This window comes from Chroicocephalus ridibundus, chromosome 1 (assembly GCF_963924245.1).
Source record: "Chroicocephalus ridibundus chromosome 1, bChrRid1.1, whole genome shotgun sequence".
Lineage (NCBI taxonomy): Eukaryota > Metazoa > Chordata > Aves > Charadriiformes > Laridae > Chroicocephalus > Chroicocephalus ridibundus.
In genome coordinates, this window is record NC_086284.1 from 22,162,300 (window position 1) to 22,188,911 (window position 26,612).

General features: G+C 38.2%; 1 protein-coding gene across 9 annotated transcripts in view; it reads left to right on the plus strand.

Annotated features, from left to right (window-relative positions):
- The window catches only part of ZMYM2 (zinc finger MYM-type containing 2), a 93,145-nt gene that overhangs the window by 42,499 nt on the left and 24,034 nt on the right, over positions 1 to 26,612 (plus strand). For 8 of the 9 annotated variants that reach the window (XM_063330877.1, XM_063330932.1, XM_063330912.1 and 5 more), the window contains 5 exons: positions 6,911 to 7,061; positions 7,826 to 7,941; positions 13,547 to 13,663; positions 14,249 to 14,399; positions 25,864 to 26,036. In XM_063330877.1, the coding sequence (XP_063186947.1) occupies positions 6,911 to 7,061; positions 7,826 to 7,941; positions 13,547 to 13,663; positions 14,249 to 14,399; positions 25,864 to 26,036 (708 nt within the window). The remainder of the gene's footprint in view (positions 1 to 6,910; positions 7,062 to 7,825; positions 7,942 to 13,546; positions 13,664 to 14,248; positions 14,400 to 25,863; positions 26,037 to 26,612) is intronic. The other variant, XM_063330939.1, reaches the window with a different exon arrangement.

Here is a 26,612-nt window from a genome sequence, read left to right on the forward strand (position 1 = left end):
AAGGCAAAACAAACAGCTGAAATGTTCAGTTAAGAGTAGCTTGCTTTTTGAGGCACAGGAAGAAGGGATTTTCAGCTCTGCTTCTCTTGAAGGCGTGGAGGCAAGTGTCTTGAGAGCAGAAACAAAACTGGCAAAAAGAGGGAGCGCTGGCAGTTGGAGATGCCGAAGAAAAGTTACTGGACGAGTTACTGATTTAGTGGTTTGCAGAGTTCAGCTGATGGAACATAAATCACTTGCCATTCAAGGGCTACAAAAGCAATTACTTCAGCTTTTGCCCTTAAGACTTGGGCAAATGCTTTTGAGGTGTTACTAATCTTAGGAAAGAGTTTACAGTTCTTGGGGGAGTGATGATTTGGGTGCATTATTTCAAAAGACTGAATAAATAATATGGTTTCTTCTTTCTTTGCTGTTACAGATTCTGCTGACATCTGGTTCTTTTCTTAGACGTGCGTGTTGCTTCTGGATCCACCTGGACCATCCTTCTTTCAAAAATATCTGAAGTAGTTTAGCTGCTATTTTCTCGATTGCCTTACTAATGGATCTCTGTTACAGAATTCCATGTAGTGAATATGGCTGCTTTTCTACTTAAAGAAAATGTCTGTCTTCTTTCTCCTTTACCTTTCTTATTTGAGCACAGGTTGACTGTGCTTCTGTCCCAGAATATTCTTTTCTAGAAGCTTTCCCAGTATTTATCTTATTTCTAATTTGAAACCGTTACTCTCTAAAACTACCAGAGAGAAGTTTGCCTGGATTAAGAAGTATGTACCAATCTGTTTTACCATGAACCATATGAATTTAACTGCAAAGCATTTCCTTCAACTGAAACCAAATCTTTGGGCTGCTACATGGCGTTGTAGCAATCCTCAATCAACTGGCCCTTGCATGGGAGAAGTTGTAGCAAGAACGCTCTGTTAGGCTGCAGGCATGTTCTTCATCCTGTTCGCTACCCTTCTGAAGGCACATGAAGCAGATCATACTGCTTTTTTCAGACAAGAATAGAAGTCTGTAGCACAGATATCTGGATGCAAGGCACTGATAGCTTTATTGGAATACTTTTGCAGCCAGAAAGTTCAAGAAGACAGACTTCAATTAGTTTCAGTTGCAAACAGAAGTGAGGCTTACTTCTAAAATACCATGAAACTACAGAATGGGGCTGATTGATACTTATTTTGGGGGTTCATCTTTCTTCTTAGTAGGATATATGCAAGAAGAGCTCTAGACTTCAGTTTTCATGATCCTTTCAGTAAGATACAAAGGAAGATCAAGACTACTTCTAAAATGATTGTTGCTGGTAATGGCAAGAATAAAAATGCCTCAGAAACCCTCCAAGTGAATTTTCTCTTATTCCAGGAATTTGTATTTCTGTTGCAACAATACTTGTATTTCTGGAAGATATTCCATTCATCTTGCAACTTGCTAGCCACTCTTGTAGTTGCCAGTTTAAGTTCAGCACTGTCCTAGTGCACAGAATGGAGATATGAAATGTATATAGAACTAGTAACTTCTAAGAATTTTCAAATTGCATGAAGTGTTTTATTATATATCTTTTCTCAGTTACTGTCATGAGATACCTATCATGAAGTAGACCTCATTTCTAGGATTAAGTCTCTAATAGAGTATACAAACAAGTCATAAAAGAATGAGTGGGTTTAGAATTGAATATAGTAAGAACAGAAGAATATTCAGGCTTCGGCATTTACTTTAGACTTCATGCTTTGGAAGAGGTCAAATATGCAACGGGATGTTGCTAAAATTGGGTCATCTCAGTGCAGAATCTGGGTGGAGTAATGAGGGAGAGATCTAGCCAGACCCCTTTGCATCAGGCTTCCCCTCAGAGGGCACTGGGACAGTATTCTCTAGAAATTTTGCCTCTGGATTAAGTTAATTTTTTGGTACTTAATAGTCTAATTGATACCATTTTTCTTACTAGTTTGATAGCAGTGTTTTTACTTAAAATTTTCCTTAAAATTGCAGTCCTTAAACTTGCATATATTTTCATATGACTCTCTAGATTTGAATTTGCCAGAAGTGGTGCATGGAAGGAAAACGCTCGTTTCTCTTGTGGAGTGGTTCTGAGTTAATTCCATCTCTGAAGGAAACTTGAAACTGAGACTAGTTTGAATGTGCAGGTTTTTGTCTATTATCACTTTTTTCTACCATTGAAGTATCATGGGGAGCACAAGATGAAGCCAGTACTTCATCTGGAATGAAAGAGAACTGCTAAGATAGCAGCTCCGGAGAAAAAGACTTGGATGTCCTGGTGGACAACAAGTTGAACAGGAGTTAGCTCTGTGTGCCTTTGCTGCAAAGATGTCCAACTGCACTGTATCATAGAATGCTTGAGGTTGGAAGGGACCTCTGGAGGTCATCATGTCCCCCTTCCTGCTTAAGCAGAGTCACCTGGAGCTGGTCGTCCAGGACCGTGTCCGTTTGAGTTTTGAATATCTCCAAGGATGGGGACTTCACAGCCTCTCTGGGCAACCTATTGCTATAATAGCAAGAGTGTAGCCAGCAGGTTAAGGGAAGTGATTTCTGTGCTCTGCCTCTGTCCCCGAACTCTCCCCCTCCCCTTATTCTTCTGCACTTCTGAGACTGCATCTGGAGCACTGCGTCTGGTTTTGGATTCCACAGAATGAACGGTGCTGACATACTGATGCAAGTTCAGGAGAGAGCTACCAAGGTGTTTAGAGGGCTGGAACATATGATGTAGGAGGACACACTTGGGAGACCTTAGTTTGTTCAACCTTGCAAAGGAAGGGAGCGTATAGAGAGGACAAAGTTGGGCTCTTCTAAGTAGTGCACAGTGGAAGGATGAGAGGCAACAGATACAACTTGAAAACAAGGGGAAACTTGATACAGATAGAAGGAAAAGCTTTTTTTTTTCTGTGAGGGCAGTGAAACCCGACAGAGAGGTTTGTAATGCTCATCCTTGGAGATGCTCAGATTTGACTGGAAGAGATTCTGAGCAACTGGGTCTGGACCTGCCTTGAGCAGGAGGTTACACTTGACCTCTGGATGTCCTCTCCTATCTACATGATCCTGTGATTCTGTACTTCTGAAACAAAGAATGAAGCAGTGACGTTTAAAATAGAGAGTCAGGAAGTTTTGGTTGTTTTTTTTTTGTTGTTCCCTCTTTACTTAGTAACGAAGATTTTGGTATTCTTTGCTGTTTTTCTCCCTACCAGTGAAGTTCGTTCTTTTGTCTCCTGACCATGAAATATCAACAATATTGACACAGCTTTACATCTTCCTTAATTTCTTTTCTAAACAGCCACTTTTCCTTGAGGATGGTTAAAATATTCAATTAAAAAGAAAACGTTCTGTAGTAAGAACATGAGAACAGCTGTTCTAGTTCGGATCAGAGGTTGAGACTCCTGCAGTGTGTGTAAGTGAGCATGCAGGGAATAGCAAGAACAGGGCAGGTACTTAGGATATTTTCCCCTGAGCATTCTCTTAGCTTCTGACTCTATAGAAGTCGGAGAATCTCTTGAACTTTATGCAGTGTTCCTATATGCTATTTTTAGCAGATCTCTTTAATTAGTCTTGTCCAGTCTCCCTGTGAATATATACAAGCAGTTTTTCCATCCATGAAGTTCTGCTGATGTGCTGTTTGTTATGTGAAGAGCTGCCTCCTATTGTTTGTTTTGAAACTTCTTCTGTTGATATTCATGTGATTTCCCATAGTTGTTAATATTAGAAAAGACAATGAACAGTTGATCCATAGCGCCCCACATTATACCATTTTTGGTTCTGTCGTAATCCTCTTAAGTTATCTTGTTTCCAGGCCAAAAATCCTTACTTCATAACAATGCTCTCTGACCCTGTGTATTACAGTAGTTCTAGTTCTACTTAGTTTTAGTGCATCTTCCATTTATTTATTCCAGCTAGAAGGGAACTTCTCGGGAAAGGGTTCTCAAATGTTACATTTCGACAGAATGAAATTACTACTGCGGATTCTGAGAGATGGAAGATAACGTGTGATGAATGTTAGAGTCGAAATGTAAGTTACCTGAGAACCTTGAGAAGAGGGTCTCACCCGGAAATCTGACACTTAAGAACAAGAGAAAATTCTTTGTTTGCATTATAGCTGTATAAAAACATAAGGGATATTACAGTGCAAGGTTCTCTGTTGTCAATGGAGGAAGCCTTTGAGTTAGATAGACTATTAAACAAACTGAGACGGTTGTGTAACATATTTAAACTACTAGTAATGCAGAAATGCTCAAATGCTCTTCTTAGTTGCTGTGACAAGAATAAAGTGAGAGCTTTGCCGTCATGCTTTTGTTTCTACCCACAGAATCTTCTCCATCCTTGATAATGTTTTTTGGAAATTCATGTTCTTTGTAGTCTTGATAATTTAGATCTAGGTTTGCTAGATTATTACTAGATATTAGTAAAGATTCTTCATGTTGCTCTTAAGTCTGAAAGATGTCGGGTGAGATCAGTAAACAATGCCAGTATTACACGGATGTTTGCAATTCAGAAGTGACAGTTGTGCTGCTGCACCGCACTTTGTGTGCGTGATCCTTTCTTGCCATCAGTTAAATGATGAGGTATTTGAGATGCTGGTTACCAAAAGCTATTTCTAATTCCAAGTAGAAACATGTAGTCTGTTGACACAATGAATCTTCTCTGATGATTATGCTCTGATCAGCTGACTATAAATTCATTTATTATAACATGTATTTTCATCTCGCTGTCTCTTGAATTCATTGTGGCCTCAGTTTGATGTTTTTTTTTTCTTTCAGACCTAGAACTTGTGAAAGCTTTGCTTACCTGTGCAGTGTTTTCTGGTTATATTCCTGAACGCTCTTTAAGCTGTTTGTCTGCGTATTTGTATCAGTGCTTCTAGATTTACACTTTGGTTTGTTCTAGAGGTACCAAGGCTATTTGTGCACGCAGATTTTTTTTGATGGTTATTGTCCATTAGGCTTGTTCCAAGAAGTTCTTTGTAAATTGTGACCTCCTGTATTTTCACTGGTAATATAACTCAGAGTGTTCTTGATGCCCTGCTTTTGTCTATTAGCCTGTCAGAGGAGATGAATGTATATTGGCAGAATAGCTGCAACTCATAGAACAGTATGATTGCTACATTTTGGTCTTGGTTCTTAGTATGAATTTTGTCAATGTTATGGCTGATGAGGAGGATTATTAGGTGCTGGGTAACATATTTAACGCAACCAGAAAAAAATGTAATAGGATGGGAAAGAAGGATCCTGGAGTTGTATAGAATACCCTTCTCTAGGTCGGAGCTTGATATCTGGACACGTTGTCCTTTCTGGAGGAAATCCACAGTAAAGCTTTCATCAAAGCAGCACGTGAAAATTGTAAAATTGTGTGGTATTTTGAAATTTTTCTGGTCTCTGCAAGGTGCTGTACCCAATCTGTGGCAGAGGCATGTGTATTTGTACATTTTTATGTATGTGTTTTTAATATAGGGAAGATAATACATGTTAGAAAAATCTAAGCTGCTTCTCTGTCTGTCTGCAAGGTGGGATTTAGACAGTTATCAAACGTTAATCCAAGATATCCAGCAAAGATATCTATTAAGTTTCTGTTGCTCTGAACAAAGTGAAACGGGCTTTGCGTTTCCTTCCCCCTTCAGCCCTTGAGAAAAGGGGGAAAAGGGAGAAAAAAAAAGGGGGGAAAAAGGGAGAGGTAGTGCCAAAATCATTCCTCAACAGAAGGGAAGAAACGTGAAGTGCCTAAGTGTCAAGAGGGTATTTTCTAATAACTCAGTAAGGAAAGAGTCTGTCTAGTAGGAGTCTCACTGCTCTTCAGATGAGGAGTTCGCTGTCATCACCCTCAAAACCATTGTACTGTTTCTATGGGCAGAGAACGCGTCTAGACATTTTTTTCTGAAACTTGCTTTATGGTGCTTGAGATATTTGCCTAACACTGAAGTATGTAATACATATAGCAGATCAGAACTATTGATTTTGTGTGTTGACTGCGTCATTGGTATTTTTGCTGGGTGCTACTTTCCAGTGCTTTTTATAGAACATTCCCTTCTGTGGAAAACTGTTGATTCATGGACTGATGTGTTGAGAGATGTCAAAATTGAGTCTGTTGTAGAATCACAGAAACATAGAATGGTTAGAGTTGGAAGGGACCTTAAAGATCATCTAGTTTTAACCCCCCCGCCATGGGCAGGGACACTGTCCACTAGTCCAGGTTACTCAAAGCAACCTTGGTTGTATAATAATAACAACCTAGGTTATCAGGTTCCTGGAGTCACAGTTCCTCATTGGATCCAATGAGGAGCATGGAAACTCCCGCAGTTGTTTCCCCTGCCTGGAGGACTGGAACTGGAAGAGTTGAGAAGTTAAGAGGTTCTCCCAACAGCGCTGTTACCAAGAAACTGCTATGTCTAACTCATACTTGATACTATTAAAGATGTTATAATTTGGAGGGTAGGATTTATTTTTTTTTTCCAAATTTTAGCACCATTATTTATCCTTCATCTTTGCCGTGCCAGATTCCTGTTTCTTTTCTTAAAACTGTTGTCCCATCAATAACGAGAGAGGAACAGAGTTGTTTCAAACTCTCCAACTCAGCACCACTTGCTGTATACTCTTACCAGAGCTCACAGGTTGCAGGTGGTGGGGTTTGGGATGGTTTTTTTTGGTTGGTTGGTTGGGTTTTTTTGAGGGGTATGTGTTTTGGGTTTTGTCTTTACACAGAAGTTTAGTTTTAGACAGCTTGCCCCAGAAGTAAGAGACCCAACCATAGCGCTGAATGCTCTTGAGAGGATGATCGTGATAGTTAATATAGGAAGGTTCTGATGAGGGAGCAAATTGCAGAAGTAAATCAGTAAGTTTTCCACTGTTTTTTTTATACCGTAATTTAAAACCAAAAGCCAAACATAGTTTTAACTAATGCATTGTTTTGCTTTTGTTTTATGTTTTAGAAATGTGGCAAATTAACATCTTGTACTGGCTGCAGAGCCCAGTGCAGGTTTTTTGACATGACTCAGTGCATAGGACCTAATGGATATATGGAGCCATACTGCTCAACTGCATGCATGAACACACACAAATCAAAATATGCAAAATCACAAAGTAAGTGAAAAGGATGATGGAATTTCATCACTGATAAGAGTAGACTTTTTTTTTTTGGAGTTTAAACACCAGGGGTGGGTTTTGTTTTAGAATTAATCTATGCAGATGTGACTTTATAGGTTTTTAAACTTACATAAGAAGAAAAGAAAAAGATCATGTTATATTCAACACTAGTAAAGGGACCCATGAGGGATCATTTTCCCCGCCGGCCTTTTTGGTTGATGTCTTAAGGCTTCTGGGGAAAAAAACGTTGAGACATAATGTGCTCTGATGTGTCAGAGAATGATAGTGCGGTTTTCATGCATATGAATTAATACTCTCTTCTCTGTGATCCAACCCCCCAGCTCATTTTATCTCCTCAAGCAATGTTTGGAGGATAGAGGTAGTTACAATGTCTATGGGTATTTTCTCGGTGAAATTTTTAATCTGGGTGAAAGGAACTGGTAAATAACTCAAAACGTGTGTTCTTCAATATGCAACGCAGGCATAGATCTTAATTCAGTGAACTCAAAGTTGAAAATGCTCTAGTGAATTTTATAGAAGAAGGTGCTCTTTCATATTTAATGCTGATTTTTAATGGAAGAATTCAGCAAAACCTCTGCCGTTTCTTTTGTTTTATGTGACTTCTGGAAGCTGACTGGAGAACAGGCAAATCTTAGTTTTTTACATTGAAATGGTGGAAAGAGCTGACCTGTAATCCGGGTGGGGTTTTTTGCACTACTATCTTGTGTTTATTTTGTTTGTAAACTACATTTTTCTTTTAGGTATGGGAATTATTTGCCACTTTTGTAAACGAAACTCTTTACCTCAGTATCAAGCCACAATGCCTGATGGAAAACTGTACAACTTTTGCAGTTCCAGTTGTGTAGCTAAATTTCAGGTTAGCTGTTGTGTTAACTCTTTTCCTCCCTAAATATTTGTGTACTTGTGTTTGTGTTAAGTATTTACATATTAAACTGAGTTGCTTGTATATATATGTTTGAGTTACAATTTACATACCAAATGCTTCTGGCTCATAACAATTTCTTTGGTCAAAGTACTGTTTCATAATGATAGCACTAGCTGCTATCTTAAACTTAGAAAACTGGATAATAACAACCCATTTCTCCTTGATACCGTAAGAAAAGGCAAAGCAATGTCACTGCTCATCTTATTTTTATCACCCCACCCTCTTGATGGCGATGAGCCTTGTTGTTTAGCATTGAAGATCAATAAATTTCATCTCTTTCATACTAAATACAGTAACAAAATTCTCATGTACTAACAAAGATGTGTCATGGTGAAAAGTGATTGTCTCTGAAATGAAAGGCTAGAGCCTAAGCCATTAGAACATTTATGGACAAAACTAGCTGTCTAAATTATGTCCAGAAACTGGAGTGTTGCAAGCCCAATGATAGGCACACTGGAAGAAGCTGCTACGCTTTTTGAAAATGTCATATTTTTAATACGACTTAAGGTTAAAACATTAGTAAAAGATGTTGTAGTGATTAATCTCTAGGTGATCAAAGAACGTTTTCAAAGAAAATGTTTCAGTTTTTTTAATGTAAAAACAGTTTTCCCAGATGCGCACTGTATAATTGATAATTGCCTTCTCACGTGTTGTTGAACAGTTACACCCATACAGGGTTTTTCCCATTTGTCATTAAGCTTTGCTGTTTCCTGTCAACTGGAAAGCAAATCAATCTTTTAATTGCTTCCTTAATATACCCTGGGTAGGACCTCTGTCATGTAGCCCTGTTCTGTGCTTCCATCCTAACCAACGTAGTAGATGTCTGTCAGTGGAACTGATTAATGAAATAGATGCAGATTGTTGGTATGTAATGACAAACCTGTAATACTTCTTGCAAACTCATTTGGCATCTGTTTTATTCTACGTGGTCCTACAATTGGTTGCAGCCCTAAGAGCTCTCAGAACAAAACCTTTGTGCTATTTGACTGAGAAAAAATAAGTTAGTGAGTGACAAATACAGTCTGGGCCTTCTTGGAGTTGCAGATAAGTCAATATCAAGCAACGTTATTGAAGATAACTGCCGGATCAGTTGATGCTGGTTAAGGGTTTCTGGTCTTTCTGAGGCCTTGCTGATGCTTTTGTTGTAGTTTCAGTAGATCTGTCTTTAATGTTGTAGTGGAGTTCAGTTAGAGCAGCCATACAGGCTGTGTGTTCTCAGTAAAGACCAAGAACGGGTAGGTAATCGGTCACTTGCTTACAGTTAGTTTGCTCAAACATCTCTGTCAGATTCTGACTTTTTTTTGGATAGTTTTTCTATATTCACTGTCTAAAAAATAAAATGTATTCATGTTAGATAAGAGTCGATCGTATGAGAACAACTTGTTTATTCCGTTCATTTAGTATTTAGATGGAAAGGACGGCACAGCACAACGTGAGCATTGGACTGTAAGTGTTCCCTTGGGGCTTTTTCATACTTAAGTGACACATAAGGCATTGAACCTAAATTGAGAAAATGGCTTAATCTGGTCAATTGCAATTCTTTCTGCAGTGATCTTTGGAAAAAATGGCTGATTTACGATGGTGCTGATATTTTTCACTGTTTACTAATGCAGATAACTCTTGTTTTAGTTTTCTGTCATTATATTCATCACATTTTCTTGCTGTGCCTGTTATTCCATTACGTTTTTCTTTGTTAGGGGTTACCCTTCTCAGAACAGAATAACTGCTGTTTCAGGTCTGTCTGCCTTCTGAAAAAATTTTAGGACTTTTGGTTTATAAATGGTTGGAATATTTAAATTCCCAATTTGTTTACAGTACTTTAGGGTTGATGGTCATTTTATTTTATGAATAAGCTTTTGTTTCTAGCTAAATATTGTTTTAATGTATTAAAATATTTGAAAGATTCAGTTGAGCTGCTCGTTGTGCAACTTATGTTCGTATCTATATTCTCCTTTGTGCAGACAAATTGTAAGAGCGTTCATCCTTGTAAGAAAGAGGGTAAAAGAGTGAGAATAGTCTGCTTGATGTGATTTTTTTATTTTTTTTTTTCATTTGGTCGTTGGTGATAAAGTAGTATGACTGTATCTTGTCTTCTTTCACGCTGTGTCTTGGAGGATTTATTGCAGAGTTAAGGACAGAACTGTTCCAAAGTTGTATTGTTTTAAGCCAGTTTTGCTATCAGTACCTTTACTGGGTCAGCGGAAGATCTTCCTCTGAACTTCTCTCTTAAGGAAAAATAAACTGCTAATTTATTTATTGTGAACATGGAAACTGTAGCACAAGTGTCTTCCCAAAGTTAGCAAATGTGTAAGTATCTTGAAGTGCAAGCTATCTTGCAAAACATGAATCTATGCAAAATTTTCATAAAACTTGTGCTAAAGCTTCGATTTTTTTTTTTTTTTTTCTTCTATCTGGAGAGTTGTAGAACCAGCATGTGTAGGAAGTATAATTACTGTGTTTCTTAGCAGGTTACTCATGCTGGTTATGCACTAATGTGTGCTGTTTCACCATCATTATGGCGTCTGTAAGTGTTCTTCATTATATACCTTACATTCTTTCTTGCACAGTTATTTTTTCTCATCTAGGAAAAAACTGACCACAGTCTGGCTGTGACTGCCCTTCCGCGTACACATTCTATGTACAGAAATGTTTCTACAACTTGATTTTGTGTTGCTGTGAGCAGGGACAACCCCTCTATTGCTTATGCTGTGGTGGCAGGGGCAGGCCAGAAGTTGTGCTGCTATGCTGGTCTTCTCAGAAGAGTCCTAGGCTGTGTTTGCCTACTGTTCATTAGTAATTTGGCAGTTTAGAGCAGTCTGGAGGCTGAAAAGGGCTTTACAGTGATTTTTCGCTTTGCTTGGCACTTCCCATGCTCTGGTTGTTCAGGGCAGGCTCAAGAAAAGTCAGATTAAACATAACTATTTTTTGATTGAATTTAAGATATTTGAAAGAGTGTGTATATATATGTGTGTGTGTGTATATATATATATATACAATTTCGAAGATACCTTTGATGAAGCACAATGTTGATAAAACCTTGCTGTTCAGGGTGACCTCTGAAAGATTTTAATGAATTTATGATCTTTTTGCTGCATTATTCTTTTTGTGTAATAATGCTCCCAAATAATTCCTAAAGATATTACCTATTCTAAGCATCTTGTAAGTTAGAGGCAAAGCAAGATGATGAGAATACTATGCGTATCATCTTGACTCATTGAAACACTATACAGCAGTCCTTAATTGTAAGCAGGATAATAGAAACTTCAAGGAGGCATACAAAACTGTGTTGGTTTTACAACCATCTTCTGCTTGGTTTAGAGCTTTCAGCAACATGAATTCAGTTCTTCACTGATTTCTGTGGGAAAACTGTAGGAGTTTTTGATAAAAAATGTTGGGTTTGTTTTAGAAGCAGTAATGTTTCATTGTTTAGATTTTTTTATCTACAGTTAGATGTAAGTATTCTTTAAAACAAGTTTTAATTTTAAACAGTCTCAAACTCTGTTCTCCCATTGCTAGCTTTTGTTATTGTTCAATTACCAGCCGCCTAAACTGTGTAGGGCCTGAATTTCTACCACAGCACACAGTAGGGGAAAGAAATAAAAGAAGCTAACACTACCATATGTCTGAAAACAACAAAAAAACCATGTGTTACTTTTAACTTGTGGCCCTCACAATAGGGGATTTGGTCCTATATTTAAAAGTAATTACAGATATCAAAAAATACATTTGCTTTTCGTTTGATGAGCACTTAATGTATTTCATCTGCATTCCTCCCTCTGTCTTCAGTGTTTCTGTACACGTTGTCGCATCTGCTAGTTCTTTAACATTTCCTTCGTTCCTGAACCGGAGGTGGTGGGTATACGTGTTTCTTGCTTTCTTACTGTTTTCAACCGGAACCTCAGGTTGTTCATACATAACCCATTGTGCATACATAACCCATGCGGCAGGGCATGTTGAGCGCAGTGTTGGCTTTGTGAGGAAACCTGCAAATGCAGGAGTGCACAGATTAGACCTTGAACTTAAAATGCCTTTGTGGCTCCCATGTTAGTACAAGTCTTCAGCTGCTTGTTTAGAGCAGCCAAAGTCTAGCAAACCTCTCTCCACCACAGGGACATTTGCTGGATATAATGGGACAGATATGACTGCTGTATGTGGGCATCAGACTGCGTTAAAGTTGTTACGGGACAATGGGGATAAAGGTTTATCCATTGGGATTAAGGTGGCGTCTTTTCTGCAGTATGTGGCGTTTCGTTCTCAGGTCCTGTCTGTGGCTGGGACTTGTGCATGACTACTTCATGTCTGCAAGCTCCTGATACAGAATTAGTGCATCTGCTTAAAAAGATACTGTTTGCATTGCTAGCTAGCACTCAGCACTACCAGTTTGCTTATGTGAAGGCTTATATCAGCAATCAGTGTTATTACAATTATTTTTTTAGTGGGTTCTTGTAGATGAACCCTTAGTAATGTGACAGTCCAAAGTATCGTGTAACAGAAATGTTTTACACTTTCACTGTTATGAGGTGGAGAGGTAGTAACAAATCTGTTTGAAGAGAACTTTAAATACTTTTTTGTTGTTGTTGCAAACACTGTGGGAAGGTTTGTTGAGAAGATGGACGTAAAAAAATTGTTCTCTGGAGTCTTCAAGTGACTGTGATCATTATTAATTCAGATTTTGTCTTGAACATCACGTGTAATACACCAATAGTTGTTGCTTGACCTAGATGTGCAAAGGATTGTGTTCTGTCTTGTAATACCTACTGGAAGACTACAGGTGCTGTAAAATTGAGTTCTTTATCTACTGATTGCCTCAGAAATGCATTAAGTGAATTTTTCAGTTACAGAGTTAAATTCTCATACCTACACATCCAATCTGTAGTATTTTTCTCGGTCTGAAAACTCTTTAAATTGTTTAGGTGCTGGCTGTTTGAATGATTGAATGCTTGAATGATCTTCCTGCCATGGTAGTTGAGGCCAGCTAGGACTATTAGCTGGTTTTCTCTTAATCTGGGTAGATGCAGCGTTTCTTGCTGAACGCCTTTTACTTTATTTAGTATTTGTGTTTTCAAGTGGTATGCTTCAGTGATGTGTTGGTGATCTGCCTTGGTGAGGTTTGGATTTGAAAATGATTTGTAAGTCTTTGTCTGAACTTCTGTGACCAAAATAAGACAAGCTGTGAAATGTGTGTATCTGAAAATACATGTTTTGTGATTAATAGCTGTTCTGGTTTGGGAGACTTTTTTTTTTTTTTTAATTTATACATTACCCTTAAATAACAGGCATTAGAAAGGTAAGGTAAAAGAAATACAACCTAAAGTAATGACACTGGAAGCAAGGGTAAAGATTCGAGGTTGGAAAACCTAAGATGACAAGGGAGAAGGAATTAAGGGAAAAGACTGACCTGCTGTGCTTTTGCCAGAAATACTTGTGAGTTTATTTATAACTCCTAAATTCTCAAACACTATAGGCTTAATTGAAAAACACCTTTTAAAAGTAACTTTCTTTTTTAGTGATGTGTATATCTATTTATGTTTTTCAGACTCTCAGTGTGCAGTCTTCAACAAATGGTCAGTTTGTCTCTCCCAGTGATATTCAGTTGAAATGCAATTATTGCAAAAGTTCTTTTTGTTCAAAGCCAGAAGTACTGGAATGGGAGGTAAGGGGTTTCTTTGTGTTATTCTTAGAACTATGAAGTATTTAAAAGTTCAAACCTGTAACTACAGTACAGTTTTTCTAGATAGCTATTTTATAAGGTATTGAAGCTTAAAAAAGTAAGTTAATAAAATCTACCTTGTTCTGGAGAGTATTATTTAACTTTAGTATGGATACAAGGAGATGTCTTTGTTCATAAATAACAAATAAAAAAGCATCTATGGAATTCAAAGAAGAGTGTACTTTCTCGTGTCAGCTGTAAGTTTGAAATCTGCTTTAATCAGTTATTGTATTGTATAATACTCAGTTATTGATAGACCGTTGTTACACTTCTCTCTGAGCTGAGAGAAGTATCTGAAGAGGATATGCTAAGTTTATTGGCGTATTTTCTGTTTATCATTTTCATATGAAATGATGAGTATTTGTAGCACTCAGCCACCTTGAGTGAGTTTTGTGTGTTTGCAGTTCCATTTACTTTGCATGTTAAAGTTGTGTCTTAATGGCAAACTATTATTTAAAGTTGCACTCTCCAGATCTTAAGACTTAATCCATTAACCCTATTTGTGATGCTTTGCAATTTTGCATTTAGAACAAAGTGTTTCAGTTCTGCAGCAGAGCATGTTCTGATGATTATAAGAAACTGCACTGCATAGTTACGTACTGTGAATACTGTCAAGAGGAGAAAACGCTGCATGAGACGGTGAATTTCTCTGGCATCAAAAGACCATTTTGTAGTGAAGGTATGTATGTATTTGGGTTTTTTTCTAAGCTATCAGTCATTGTAGTTTTACTGCACTTGATTTACTGTGTTAGTATTTAAGGTAACAACTCATTCTGTTGTACTTGAGGCTGAAGCAGAAGTTTCTTCGTTATTATTAATTAAGTGCATGTACCTGTTATTATTAGTGCATGCACCTGTTAATTTATCTGAGCTGCTTTTATGGTCTTTTTTTGAGTTTTTCACCACTTACTCCAGGTTAAGGAAGAGTGGGCAACATTCTTAAGTGTGTGTGTATAAATGCATACACATACACATGCACACAAAAAAATTAAGCATAAATTCTTTTTTTTGAAATTTATGCAGCAGAGTCTATGCCAACACTAACTGCATTGAGGAATACCAAGCTTTCTCTTTGATTAGTATTTTCAAGGTTAATACAACAGTGGAAATTCTTTCGGCGTTGGCTTAGGATGGTTATTCAAGCAATAACATGAATTATGCCTGTTGATGTATGGTGATTACTGTCATTAGAATTTTCCTGACTAATGATTTGGATTTTCCAAAAGAAAACAAACTAAAAAGGAGGTATATGGGCATAGGATTCTTTTAAGTTGCATTAGAATATTGACTGTTTTAATAGAAACAGCAAAATACAGTCTTAATAAGAACCTATCCTTTCCACTTCTGCGATACTTGTGTTTAATACTGATCTTAGAAGTTTAACTACAAGATTGGATGACCTAGCTCTGAAGATTAGAGTGAATATTTCTTTCTTTAGTTATAGTAATAATGCTTTCTCTGTCATTTGATAAACCTTGCTGAAAAGATTCTCAGCTTTCAAGCAGATTAAACAGCAGGTGTGTCAATTGACTTGCAGCAGGATGCTGTTAACCTGGAGAGGCTGGAGTGTGGGGCTGGAGGTAGCCTTCCCTCCATGCCCTTCCCTTATAGCGCTGGACTCTGCAATCTTTTCTTTCTGATGAATGGAGTGTGGTGGCTTAGGTCTCTTTGCCATCATTACTTTCTTCTTGCGTTCCGGACTGCAAAGTGTTAGCTGGAGAGGAAGAAAGGACAAAGCAAGGCCCGGTTTTACAGCATATCATTGTAGTGCTCAATAACATCTATCTAGAAATTGTTTCTGTGAATAAACAATTCCACAGAATATATTCAAAGACAAGAGCAAACTGGTTTTGGCCTGGAGATCACAGTATGTGCTGTTGTTACTGTGAACACTTAAGACTCCCTCATTTTAAACGCTGGTGGCTGTCACAACAAAGTCAGTACGATTCATAATGTGAGCTATGCCATGTTACGGCTGCTGTAGATATATTTCTGTATGAGGAGGCTTGAAGTAAGGGACGACTTGCACTTCCTATTGGAAAATCTGAGGAAGGAAGTAAATAAAAACACAGTCTCTTGCATTAATGCAGTTACCAAAAGGGGGCCATCCATTGCTGGATGTCTTAGTGTGGGTCCTGAGTTTGCATGTGTTGAACTGCCAGCTTGAGAGCAAAGGTGATTTTTATGAGGATCAATACACCAAATGGTACCATTAAAACAAAGTTTGTCAGCTTACCGTGGTGATCTGAACTACTGAGTAATGGAAGGGTAGTCAAAAGCACCATTAAGTAGAAAGTACTTGAGTAAATATGGCACATATCTGCTAGCTGTAGCTTAGCTCTGCTTTGTGATGCATATGAAAAAAGCTGTCTGTGTTACCTGATCAAAACAAACCTCTGCCCGGGACAGCAGCTCTGTAGAAAAAACCCAGTCCCTGTATTTTGAAGGAGAAACAACGATTGTCATTGCTGCAGAAAGAGTGGAATCCAAGAGTGAACAGCGTTCAGGTCTGATGTGGGGAAGAGAGGGCAAGGTCTATAGATGGACTGAGTGGAGCTCAAAAATAGAAGTTCCATCATCAGAGGAGAGATTTCTCTTCCCCATTTTCCAGGCACCCAGACACCAGCAGTTTTTCCTTGGTGTTGTAGCCTTTTTCCAGAAATATGTCCAACTGTTTGTAAAGTAGGAAAAGTAGTAGATGAACCAAATAAGCTTGTTGGATATGGAGGCCATGCTGGTTTTGATACTGCAAAGTTCATGAAACTTCACCAACATAATTATTTTGTTGAGCATGCAATTACTCTTCACCAGACGACAATGTATTACAATTTGAGAAGAAATAACCTGAGGTGCTCAGTCACAAAAGTTGTTGACATTTCTGGAAGAAATTAAACTCTCAAGAAAAATACTGGAAAATTTCAAGTGTACATTTATAAAAGAAGGCTCCTAGATAAAATCAACAGAAGTTAAACAGGTGTTGAAATTTCTGCAAGAGTGCTTATTTGTTAGTCTTCAAGCAGACTGATGGGAAAGCATATATGAGATAAACCACAAATAGCCCTTGACTGCTTATGCCTGCCTAGGCAGAGTACTGAAGATGTCTTTGTTCCTCTGCTTACATTCGTCGTACCTGAGGTGGTTTTTTTTCCACGTACACATATGTATATATTTACACACAAACCCTGGCACCCATATTAAAGTCTCTGGGATCAGTATTTCTGTGCAGTTTCATTCCAACTCTGTTTCTTTGTGTTTCTCTTGAGATAGTTAAAAACACATGCAGTGACCAGCTGAAATTTCCATTGCAATAAGATGTAATTAGAACTTGACCTATCATTTGTGCTAAAGATGGTTATTAATTTCTTTTGTGGAGTACAGTATGCTTTTTCTATTTCTGTCCGAAACTCGGATGCCGTGTGGAGGATGAACAACCTGAACGGACTATTTGAAAGAGTTTAATCTGTTCCCCTGGTGCTGAGGCTTTGGAAATTAAAGTGTCCCAGTGTTCTTCCATTAGAATGCCTCATTCCAAAATATCAGTATCTAAATTTAATAAGATGTCTATTGTATATGCTAAAGCAAGAAGATCAAAGTTGCTTGTAGATCTTTATGTATGTGTAATCACGTAAGCGACAATTGGGGTTGGCTGTGCAAGTTTTTTAATCCTGATGAAATCTTCAAGTTACTGAGTTTTGGGGTTTTACAATATCTATCTCTTCTGAGGGTCTAGGAGAACAAATCAGTCTTTGGCAATCCAGCAATAGAATTATTTTATGATGAGTATCACCATAACTTTTTATATTTGTAGACTTATTTTGCATTTAATTCATCTTTTCAATAGAACTAAGTGTTATGATTTAAATAACACAGGCTTTGTAATAATTTTATAATGTGAATTTTGATAACATTGATTCATATCCAGTAGTCTGCTTCTTGGAAGGAGAAGGTCAGTAAGCTGTGGAGTAACTCAGTTATCTTATACTTGGGAGTTCCTTTCAAATGGATAATACAGATAAAGGACAGCTATGACACCAGCAACTGTAGTGTCATCTTGATAGTATGCTGATAAGTTTCTGGGAATTACAGATTCTGCAAATTAAACTCGATGTGAACAGTTCTGATGTTTTATCTAAGTAGAGATAGCCGCTTTTGAAATACTGGAGAGCTGGCAAGTGGAAAAAGAAATTTAGGAAATTAAGTGATCTGAGAACTAAGTATGTCTAGGAAAGACGTATATTCAGTTAAAGCATTGTAGATTTTAGAGTGTCATTTTTCCAACCACTGCTGCACAGTGGATTGTGCAGTAAGGTATACTATTGAATGTTTAGTTAATCAATTTTTAGATTTACGTGAAAGCATTACAGATATTGAGAACATGAGTGTGTTAAACTTCATATAGATGCTTACATATGAATGTTTCACAACCAATTCGGGTATTACCTGAAATTTATAGCAATTCCTGTTGTTACTAGAAACATTAACAAACTGGTTTCAAAACAGATGTTTGATACGAAGTGTTGCTAAGGCTAAGTTATAGTTGCTGGGCTTCTCTGGTAGGTGGAGAACTGCACTGAGGAAAAGTTGGTAACGCTGGCTCTGCCAAGCTGAGCTACTGCGTTCCCCTAGGCCAAGGGGTTTGCCATCAAGCCTGCTTGAACCTCTTAATTCCTGACGTTTGGTGGTGTTATTGGTAAATATGAGAGCTATGGGAGATGTTTACACATAGCTTTTTTATAGTCTACATGTAACCATCTACCTATTTTTAGAAACACTGATACTCCTTTGAAAATATAATTTGCAGAATTTGGGCTAGCATACAGAAATTTTTGAAGACAGTAGTAAAGCATCCATTTTTATAAAAAATGTTATGGCATATGTTATTGTTTTTTCAATAACAAAATGTTATTGTTTCTAACTGCCTGCTACTTTACAACAGGACCTCATAATGCTATCAAGAAATTTATAGAGTAGTATAGAATATAGTAGTATAGAAGTAGTATGGAATATAGTTCTAGGGAAAAAAATTGATGTTTAGTATGTGTTAAATTTCATGCCACGCTTAACTGTTTTGCATAATAAGACTCTACTGTTACAAGCTCTCGGGTTTGTGCTTCACAGAGCTGTTATCTCCTCCTCTGCAGCTCTCACGGTGGCCCACCATGTTAAAATAATTTTTGCATGCTGTGGTGGCTTTTCAACTTTATCTTACATGTTGGACAATTTGGTTTTGGTTCTGACCACTTCCTTTGGCAGTGACCCCCTAAGATAAATTCTAACATGAAATATCAGCTTTCTTGTGGCTTTCTTTTGAAGGTTTATTTGGTGATGAGTTGGAGTATCCTGGCAAAAGGGGACAAATGAAAAGCAAAGCATATCCTAAATACTGTAAAATACATGATCCATAAAAATGCCCTTTCACAATTGCAAGAGTTGTGTTGTAACTGAGAGAAGGTATTCCTTTCCCACAAATCAGATTAGAAGAAAAGTGGAAATCAACTTTGGAGGGATTTTGAGGTGCCTGAGTTATTTTGAGAGAATATGATCTGCTTTGACTGTTACAGTGGGGTGTCCCTGTCATCAGTTTGAGCCACAGCAGTTTTTGTTAAAGAGCTCTGTCACAGTGCAGTTGTTTGGGCCATGATGTCTTATTTAGTAGTCTGGTATTAAATCTTTGAGCTGCAGATGACTATTCCAAACAGATTTTGTTCCTGTAGAAGCTCAAAGATACTTTTCTGCTGATAAAAATGAGTTAAGGTACAAAAGACAGCATATCATAGAATCATAGAATAGTTAGAGTTGGAAGGGACCTTAAAGATCATCTAGTCCAACCCCCCTGCCCTGGGCAGGGACACCTCCCACTAGACCAGGCTGCTCAAAGCCCCATCCAGCCTGGCCTTGAACACTTCCAGGGATGGGGCATCCACAGCTTCCCTGGGCAACCTGTTCCAGTGTCTCACCACCCTCACAGTAAAGAATTTCTTCCTCTTACCTAATCTAAATCCTCCCCTCTTTCAGTTTAAAATCATTACCCCTTGTCCTATCACTACACTCCCTGATGAAGAGTCCCTCCTCATCTCTCCTGTAGGCCCCTTTTAGGTATGGAAGGCTGCAATAGTTTCCCTGGAGCCTTCTCCAGGCTGAACAACCCCAACCCTCTCAGCCTGTCTTCATAGGAGAGGGGTTCCAGCAAGAGCTCAAGAAAGTGAACATGAAGCTGTACAGTCTCATAAACTTAGCCATTAAAGAGTTGCAGATAGGAACGTGAAGGATGAAGACATAAGGGCAGTGAAAACTCATCAGGAATCAACTAAGCAAGTGTGATACTGACAGCTGCAATAATGTCTTCCTGGAGCCTTCTCTTCTCCAGGCTGAACAACCTAGCTCTCTCAGCCTGTCCTCATAGCAGAGGTGCTCCAGCCCTCTGATCATCTTCGTGGTCCTCCTCTGGACTTGTTCCAACAGGTCCGTGTCCTCCTTATGTTGGGGGCCCCAGAGCTGCACACAGTACTCCAGGTGGGGTCTCAGGAGAGCAGAGGAGCAGAATCACCTCCCTCGACCTGCTGGCCACGCTTCTTTTGATGCAGCCCAGGATGCAGTTGGCTTTCTGGGCTCTGAGCACACATTGATGGCTCATGTTGAGCTTCTCATCCACCAACACCCCCAAGTTTTTCTCCTCAAGGCTGCTCTCAATCCATTTTACGCCCAGCCTGTATTTGTGCATGGGATTGCCCTGACCCAGGTGCAGGACCTTGCAGTTGGTCTGAAGTTGGTCTGATTAAACTTCATGAGGTTCACACAGGCCCACCTCTCAAGCCTGTCCAGGTCCCTCTGGATGACATCCTGTACCTCAGGCCTGTCAACCACGCTACATAGGTTAGTGTTATCAGTAAACTTGCTGAGTGTGCACTCAATCCCACTGTCCATGTTGCTGACAAAGATGTTAAGCAGTACCGCCCCCTGAGGAATGCCACTCATCACTGGTTGCCCCTTGGACATCAAGCCGTTGACTGCAACTCTTTGGTTGTGGCCATCCAGCCAATTGCTTATCCACCGAATGGTCCATCCGTCAAATCCGTGTCTTTCCAGATTAGAGACAAGGATGTCTTGCGGGACAGCGTCAGATGCTTTGCACAAGTCCAGGTAGATGGAGTCCATATTCAAATCAGAAAAGTCCCTTCTCAAATACTTAACAGGCTCCCTCACTGCAGAAGCACCAAGTGAAGGCTCTTAGCTATGCTTGAAGGAAAGCACAGATTCGCACCTTACACACAAATGCATATGGAAGAGGAGGCAATTCTTGTGGTGTTCCACAAATGGGAGAGTCTGACTGTGTAAATGTAGTTTCCAGTTAGTGCTTGTCGAATGCGTATCTTCTGGAATGACTTGAAAACTCTAACTTGTTAACCTGGGTTTTGATACTTCTGGCAGTGTTCTTGTAGTTGAAAAAGTCAAAAGGTAAAGCTATGCTGAGGAAGAGATTATATGTTTATCTTCCCTCTCTCTCTAGAGGGAGAACATTGATACTGTTAAAGTAACGTCATTTAAATTTTAGTTTGAATACAGGTTGTGCTGAATGTTGACATTTTTTTCATTCATGGAAAGCTAATTTCTAACACAGTAAAGAATATAAAGTGAAATCCTGTGCATTGTTCAACTGCAGTAGTCCTTGTTAAATTGGTGTTCTTCAGTGTTAATTACACTGTTGTGTCTTTGAAGATGTTTGAGATGGTTCTTTAAGCAAAGACAGCATTGGCTATTGCAGATAAGTGGTGATGACAATTTAAGGTGCTGAGATTGTGAGCACAAGAAGAAAGCTTATAAATATGCTTCTTATTAACCTGAAAGAATAATCAACTTCAAAAGATGAAAGAACAAGCAGAAACTGAGTAACTGAATGGGAATAAGAGGCAGGAGAAAAGAAGGAGCTAGTATCTAATATCACAAAATACCAAGATAAACTGAGGATGTATAAAAGTTGAATAATAAAATACTAAAAGGTTCTTAAGCAGAAGACAAAGAAGGAGGTGGGAGACGCAGCCTCTGTTACTTGGAGAGGATGGGGTCTATTTTAATGGTAATCCAAGCAGGACCCAAACTTGGTTGCATTGCATCTGTTTTCCTAAGGATAGTAATGTTTGTGAGGCCAGAGACAGGATATGATAGGAATGTGAGTATGGAAGAGTTGGCTATTGCGTTCAAATCGATACAAAGGGAGGCAACCAAAGGCAGCAGAAAGCTGTGGGTGGAAGATTGCTCAAGAAATCTTCAAGACGTAGCTTGTGATGATACAGGCTTCTTGATACTACAGGCGTGTGATATGACAGGCCTGTTGTTATTCTTCTCTAGATTAAGTTGTTAAAGGATAACAGGTGAGGTTATTACAAGGTGAGAGAACAACAAGTCTTGTACGTAGCTTGAAGGAGGAGAAAGGTAGTCTAGTAAGTACAGCCTTTCAGAGGTAAAAAATGAATTACTTTTAGGATAGAACAATTACATTCTATAAAAGATGTTAGTTTCTGTGGTAAAACAAGACTAGTGTTCAGGAGTCGAGACAGCAGCTTGATGTGTCGATGTACTGAACTTCCCGTAATTCAGGTGAGTGCTGCCGGTGGAACAGGATCAGGTTCTTAGTAGCTTGCTTGCACTGAGTCTGCGGACAGCCAAGTGAAACATGTTCCTATCGTGGGTAGCTCTGCAGGGCTGGGCCTGGCAGTTCTTGGGTCTGCCAAGAGAAAGGAAGCTCTCTTGACCTGGAACATGCCTGAAGTGAAGGTCTGGAGGAACTGCTTGTGTGTTGTCCTGCCAGCAAGCCTTTGTTGGATTTGTTCAGATGCTTATCCTCTCTCTACAGTTTATGTGGGAAACCAAAGTTCAGGCCTGTTGAAAGGGATAGGTTTTGTGTTGGGTTTTGCCTGGAAGCCAGAATTCTAATAGCATAATTAAGGGTATGTTACATTGATTTAGCAGATACTCAGCTACTTCTTTTTGCCTGGTTCGAATTCTGAGTTGGTGATACTTTGTCTGAAGATGCTCTTTAGTGGTTTTCTGATACAGTTGACTTGTGGGGTGGTCTTCTGTTAGAACTTTGCTAAAGAACATAATTGATTACCTGTGTAGCTTGAACCAAATGACTTGCACTTACATTTTTCTTCGAAATTATTAAGAGCTGTTTTTTTCTTAGAATCACTTTCAGGCACTGAAGATTTCCATCTGGTCATGCTGTAACTTGTATATCTGGTGTTATAGCAGAAATCCGGAGGAGTTTAGGATTTTACTTGTATATTTTTGTTCAAAATGTTGGGGCTGTCAGCCGTTTGTCTTAGACAGTGCTTATACTCATGAACTCCCGAGTCCCCAGGGGAGTTAGGCTGGCCAAAGCCTCAGGATTTTAGTGTTGATACTGGAAAGATCAGACAACCAGTGCTCTTTGTGTTATTCATCCACAATGTACTGTCAGTTAAAACCCGCTTCTTGGTCACATCTACAAAGCCAGCGTGGAGGCTGCTTCTCTGTTGATTCAGGATTTACAGTGTGCACCATGAAGACCAAGTTGTTTGAGCTCAGTCTGTTTTGACAAAGGCCAGTACCTCTTTCCATACTTCAGAGAAAGTTTTACCATTCCAATCAAAACTATAGTATTATAATAAAAAGTTCTATCCTAAATATGCACAGAGTACCAAGGACCTAATTAAAATACATCCTATAAAAAGAAAGGCATTTTGTTTTCCCTTTGTCTGAAGTGACAAGATCTTAAAGCAACCTTGGTCAGGTCAATTAAGTTACGTATTACAAAGACATAAAAAAGTATCAGACAAATTTGAAGGATTTTGCTCAAGATGTTGCAGAAAGAAAACCCTGTTACTTCATTTTAGAAGTCTTTAGGGTTGTAACAATCTTCTGTCAACATCTGAAGTTTTAGAAAGATGGGTTTTTTTATCTTCTGTAGAAAAAGCCCTGCAGTCAGTGATCTATAAAAAAAAAAAATGTTTTTCAGGCATTTAGTCTTAAGGACTGGAAATTTGGACTTCTTGTTTCCCCTTACTTAATGTTCACTGCTCATTATTTTCCCTGAGTCACAGAGATGTGGGAGATGTTTGACTATGGAATGGAAAATTTCTTACCTGGTAGCGTTTTTTAATGCAACAGCAGTATCTTCTTCAATTTTACTCTCTATAGTTCAGAAAAATGTCAACTTTTTCCATTCCTTTATTTAGCCAGGTGCACATATCTTACCTGATCAGAAGTAGAGTACTAATCTATAATCTTGAAAGGTTGATGCAGCATTGAATGGCTCTTGTAAGGCACATCTGAGGAGGAGGGTACACTGTGGTGTTGAGCTATCTCTGGAATTGTAAAGAAATGGAAAGAATCCAGTGTCCCATACAATAATGAGAGATACAGCCAGCAGGAAAAAATACTGACTGCTTTAATGAGTACTTTTAACGAGTAGCTTGCACACACTGCTGTCTTCAGGATTATTATTTTCTTCAGAGCAGTGTACTTAACATCCGAATTAGTTGCACTGTAAGGATGATTGCTTGATTTGGCACTTTCTTTCTGCGCTGCCTGTTTTGTGTGTTAGTAATTTTCTTTATTCTGTTCTTAAAGAATCAGATATATAACTAAAAAAGAAAAAAAGCCAGTTTAAAGCACAGTTATTACCTACAGTGTCTTATTTGTACAGTATTCTATAATTAACTTGTTTTGACATTGCTGGCATATTTAATCTGTTAGCAAAGCTTGTAGCATTGCAAGTTAAAATTCCTCAATAATCTCTTGTTTTCGGAAGATGCTGTCCGCTGCGGCTTCCACTTGCATTCTTGTGTTTTTGTGATTTTAAAATAGTGTCTCAGTTTCACACATACGAAATTCTACCCTAATAGGCAACGGTGCAAGTCAACGTAATTGAAATTACTGAGTACATTATAATTATAGTATTTTTATATTCTGTATGCCAGAGGAAGTGCAGCGTGTATTTTACATATTGAGTTTCGTAACTTACCAGAAGTAGAGAATTCTGCATGTGTTAGACTGTATGCCCTCGCAGAGGGGGCACTTGGAAGGCTTGTGGTACTGTGGTATTTGGGAGGTGATAAAAACTGGTGTGGTACCTTAGAGTAAAGGTCTGTGTAGATGTTACCTCGTCCCTCCAGTGTTTAATATAGACAGTTACTTCATCTTCTCATACTGTTCTCTTCTGTAAAATTAGCACAATTACAGAGATATATGGTATACGATTTAGGCATCAGATGAATAGACGCTAGATTTAAGGTAGTTTAAATACATTATATTCTCAAAATAGCCTACGTAATAGCTACAGTATTCATCTTTTAATGCATTTAATATGTTAGAATGTCTTCTAATTTGCTCGAGGGAGGATCAGATTGTTGAAGAATACAGCTGTCCTTACGGCAACCTTGAAATTACGACTCTATAGCAAATGTAAAAAAAAACAAAACAACCAACAACCCACCTGATGTGAAAAGAAAAAATAAAAGATTAATTGCATACAAATCCGACACAAATTTCATGTGTAAACTCCTGTCATTATCTAATTATTCTCAGTACTGATCATTGCTTCCTTTATGGTTATATTTTTAAGAAACTTCTCAGTTCTTAGGTCATCTTGTACCTATTAGTGCTCTAAAAAATTGAGGTCTTTTAAGTCGTTTGGTGTACTAATACGAATGATAGTAGTAATAGAAATAAGTTGATCCTTGAAGATAGGTATTGTCTTAGTATCTAGTGTTGTCTAGCTTAAAATCTCTGCTTGTCATTGCATGGATATCTAGCATTCTGAGGATATGTATCTGAGCAATGTAATTCCAAGTCAATGCTTTTGCCTGCGTCCATGTGAAAAGAAAATTATGTATTTTTTCTGACTGTTTATTTAGGGATTTGATAAGCACAGATTCAAGCGTAGTGTTTTGAAAAAGATGCAGACATCACATGAAACCATAGAGTTGTGCAGGAAAAGTATTCAGGTAAAAATGTCTTGAAATATAGTCTATTATGCAACCTGAATTTGTCTGAAGCCCCAATTGTTAGCTGTTGTATTCATTTAATTTTCAATATTTAACTCTTAACTGTGATATCTCTCTGTAAAAATTACTTTGTTCCTAATGTTTAAAATCTGTTTCCAGGCTGCAAGCTGCTATATAAACAAGACTTTGCAAGACGGTTAGGACTGAGATGTGTTACTTGTAATTACTGCTCACAGCTGTGCAAAAAGGGAGCAACTAAGGAACTTGATGGTGTAGTGAGAGATTTCTGCAGTGAAGAGTGCTGTAAAAAATTTCAGGACTGGTACTACAAGGCAAGTAACTCAGAATTTTTGACGAGAGCTCCACAGTTAAAAAAACCAAAAATGCACGTGTGAGGATATCTCAAGGACTGTGCAGCAAATATGGCTTACTTCAGCAAAGCATTTGCTACACAATAAGCAAATGTATTAATTTCATCATTTGAGTTTTCTTAGATCTTGCAGCAGCATTTCTACCATCTGATTTTATTAATTCATTTGGCAAGGAAGTCTTGAGTTACAGAAAACCAAGAAACTACTATGTATACTTGTTAATTTACAATTCCGATTTTTTTTTTTTCTCCTCAATTGATACCGTATTTTTCTTGTCAGAACTTCTTAAATGTGTATTCAGAATGTTGAAAACACTGTTAATGGCAGCTGGATGATACCTTAAGTTGGCTGACGATAAACTAGGTTAGCAGAGTTTTTCTTGTTCCTGTTTTTTGCCTCCTTTTTTGCCTTTTCCCTTCTCCCACAGTTTGAACTGCAAAAGCTTTGATTGTTCAGTATTTCCCAGTGGAAAGGATGCCAAAGTGAAAAGCAAGCCCAAATGGATTTCTAATAAAAGTTTTAATCGAACAGATGGCA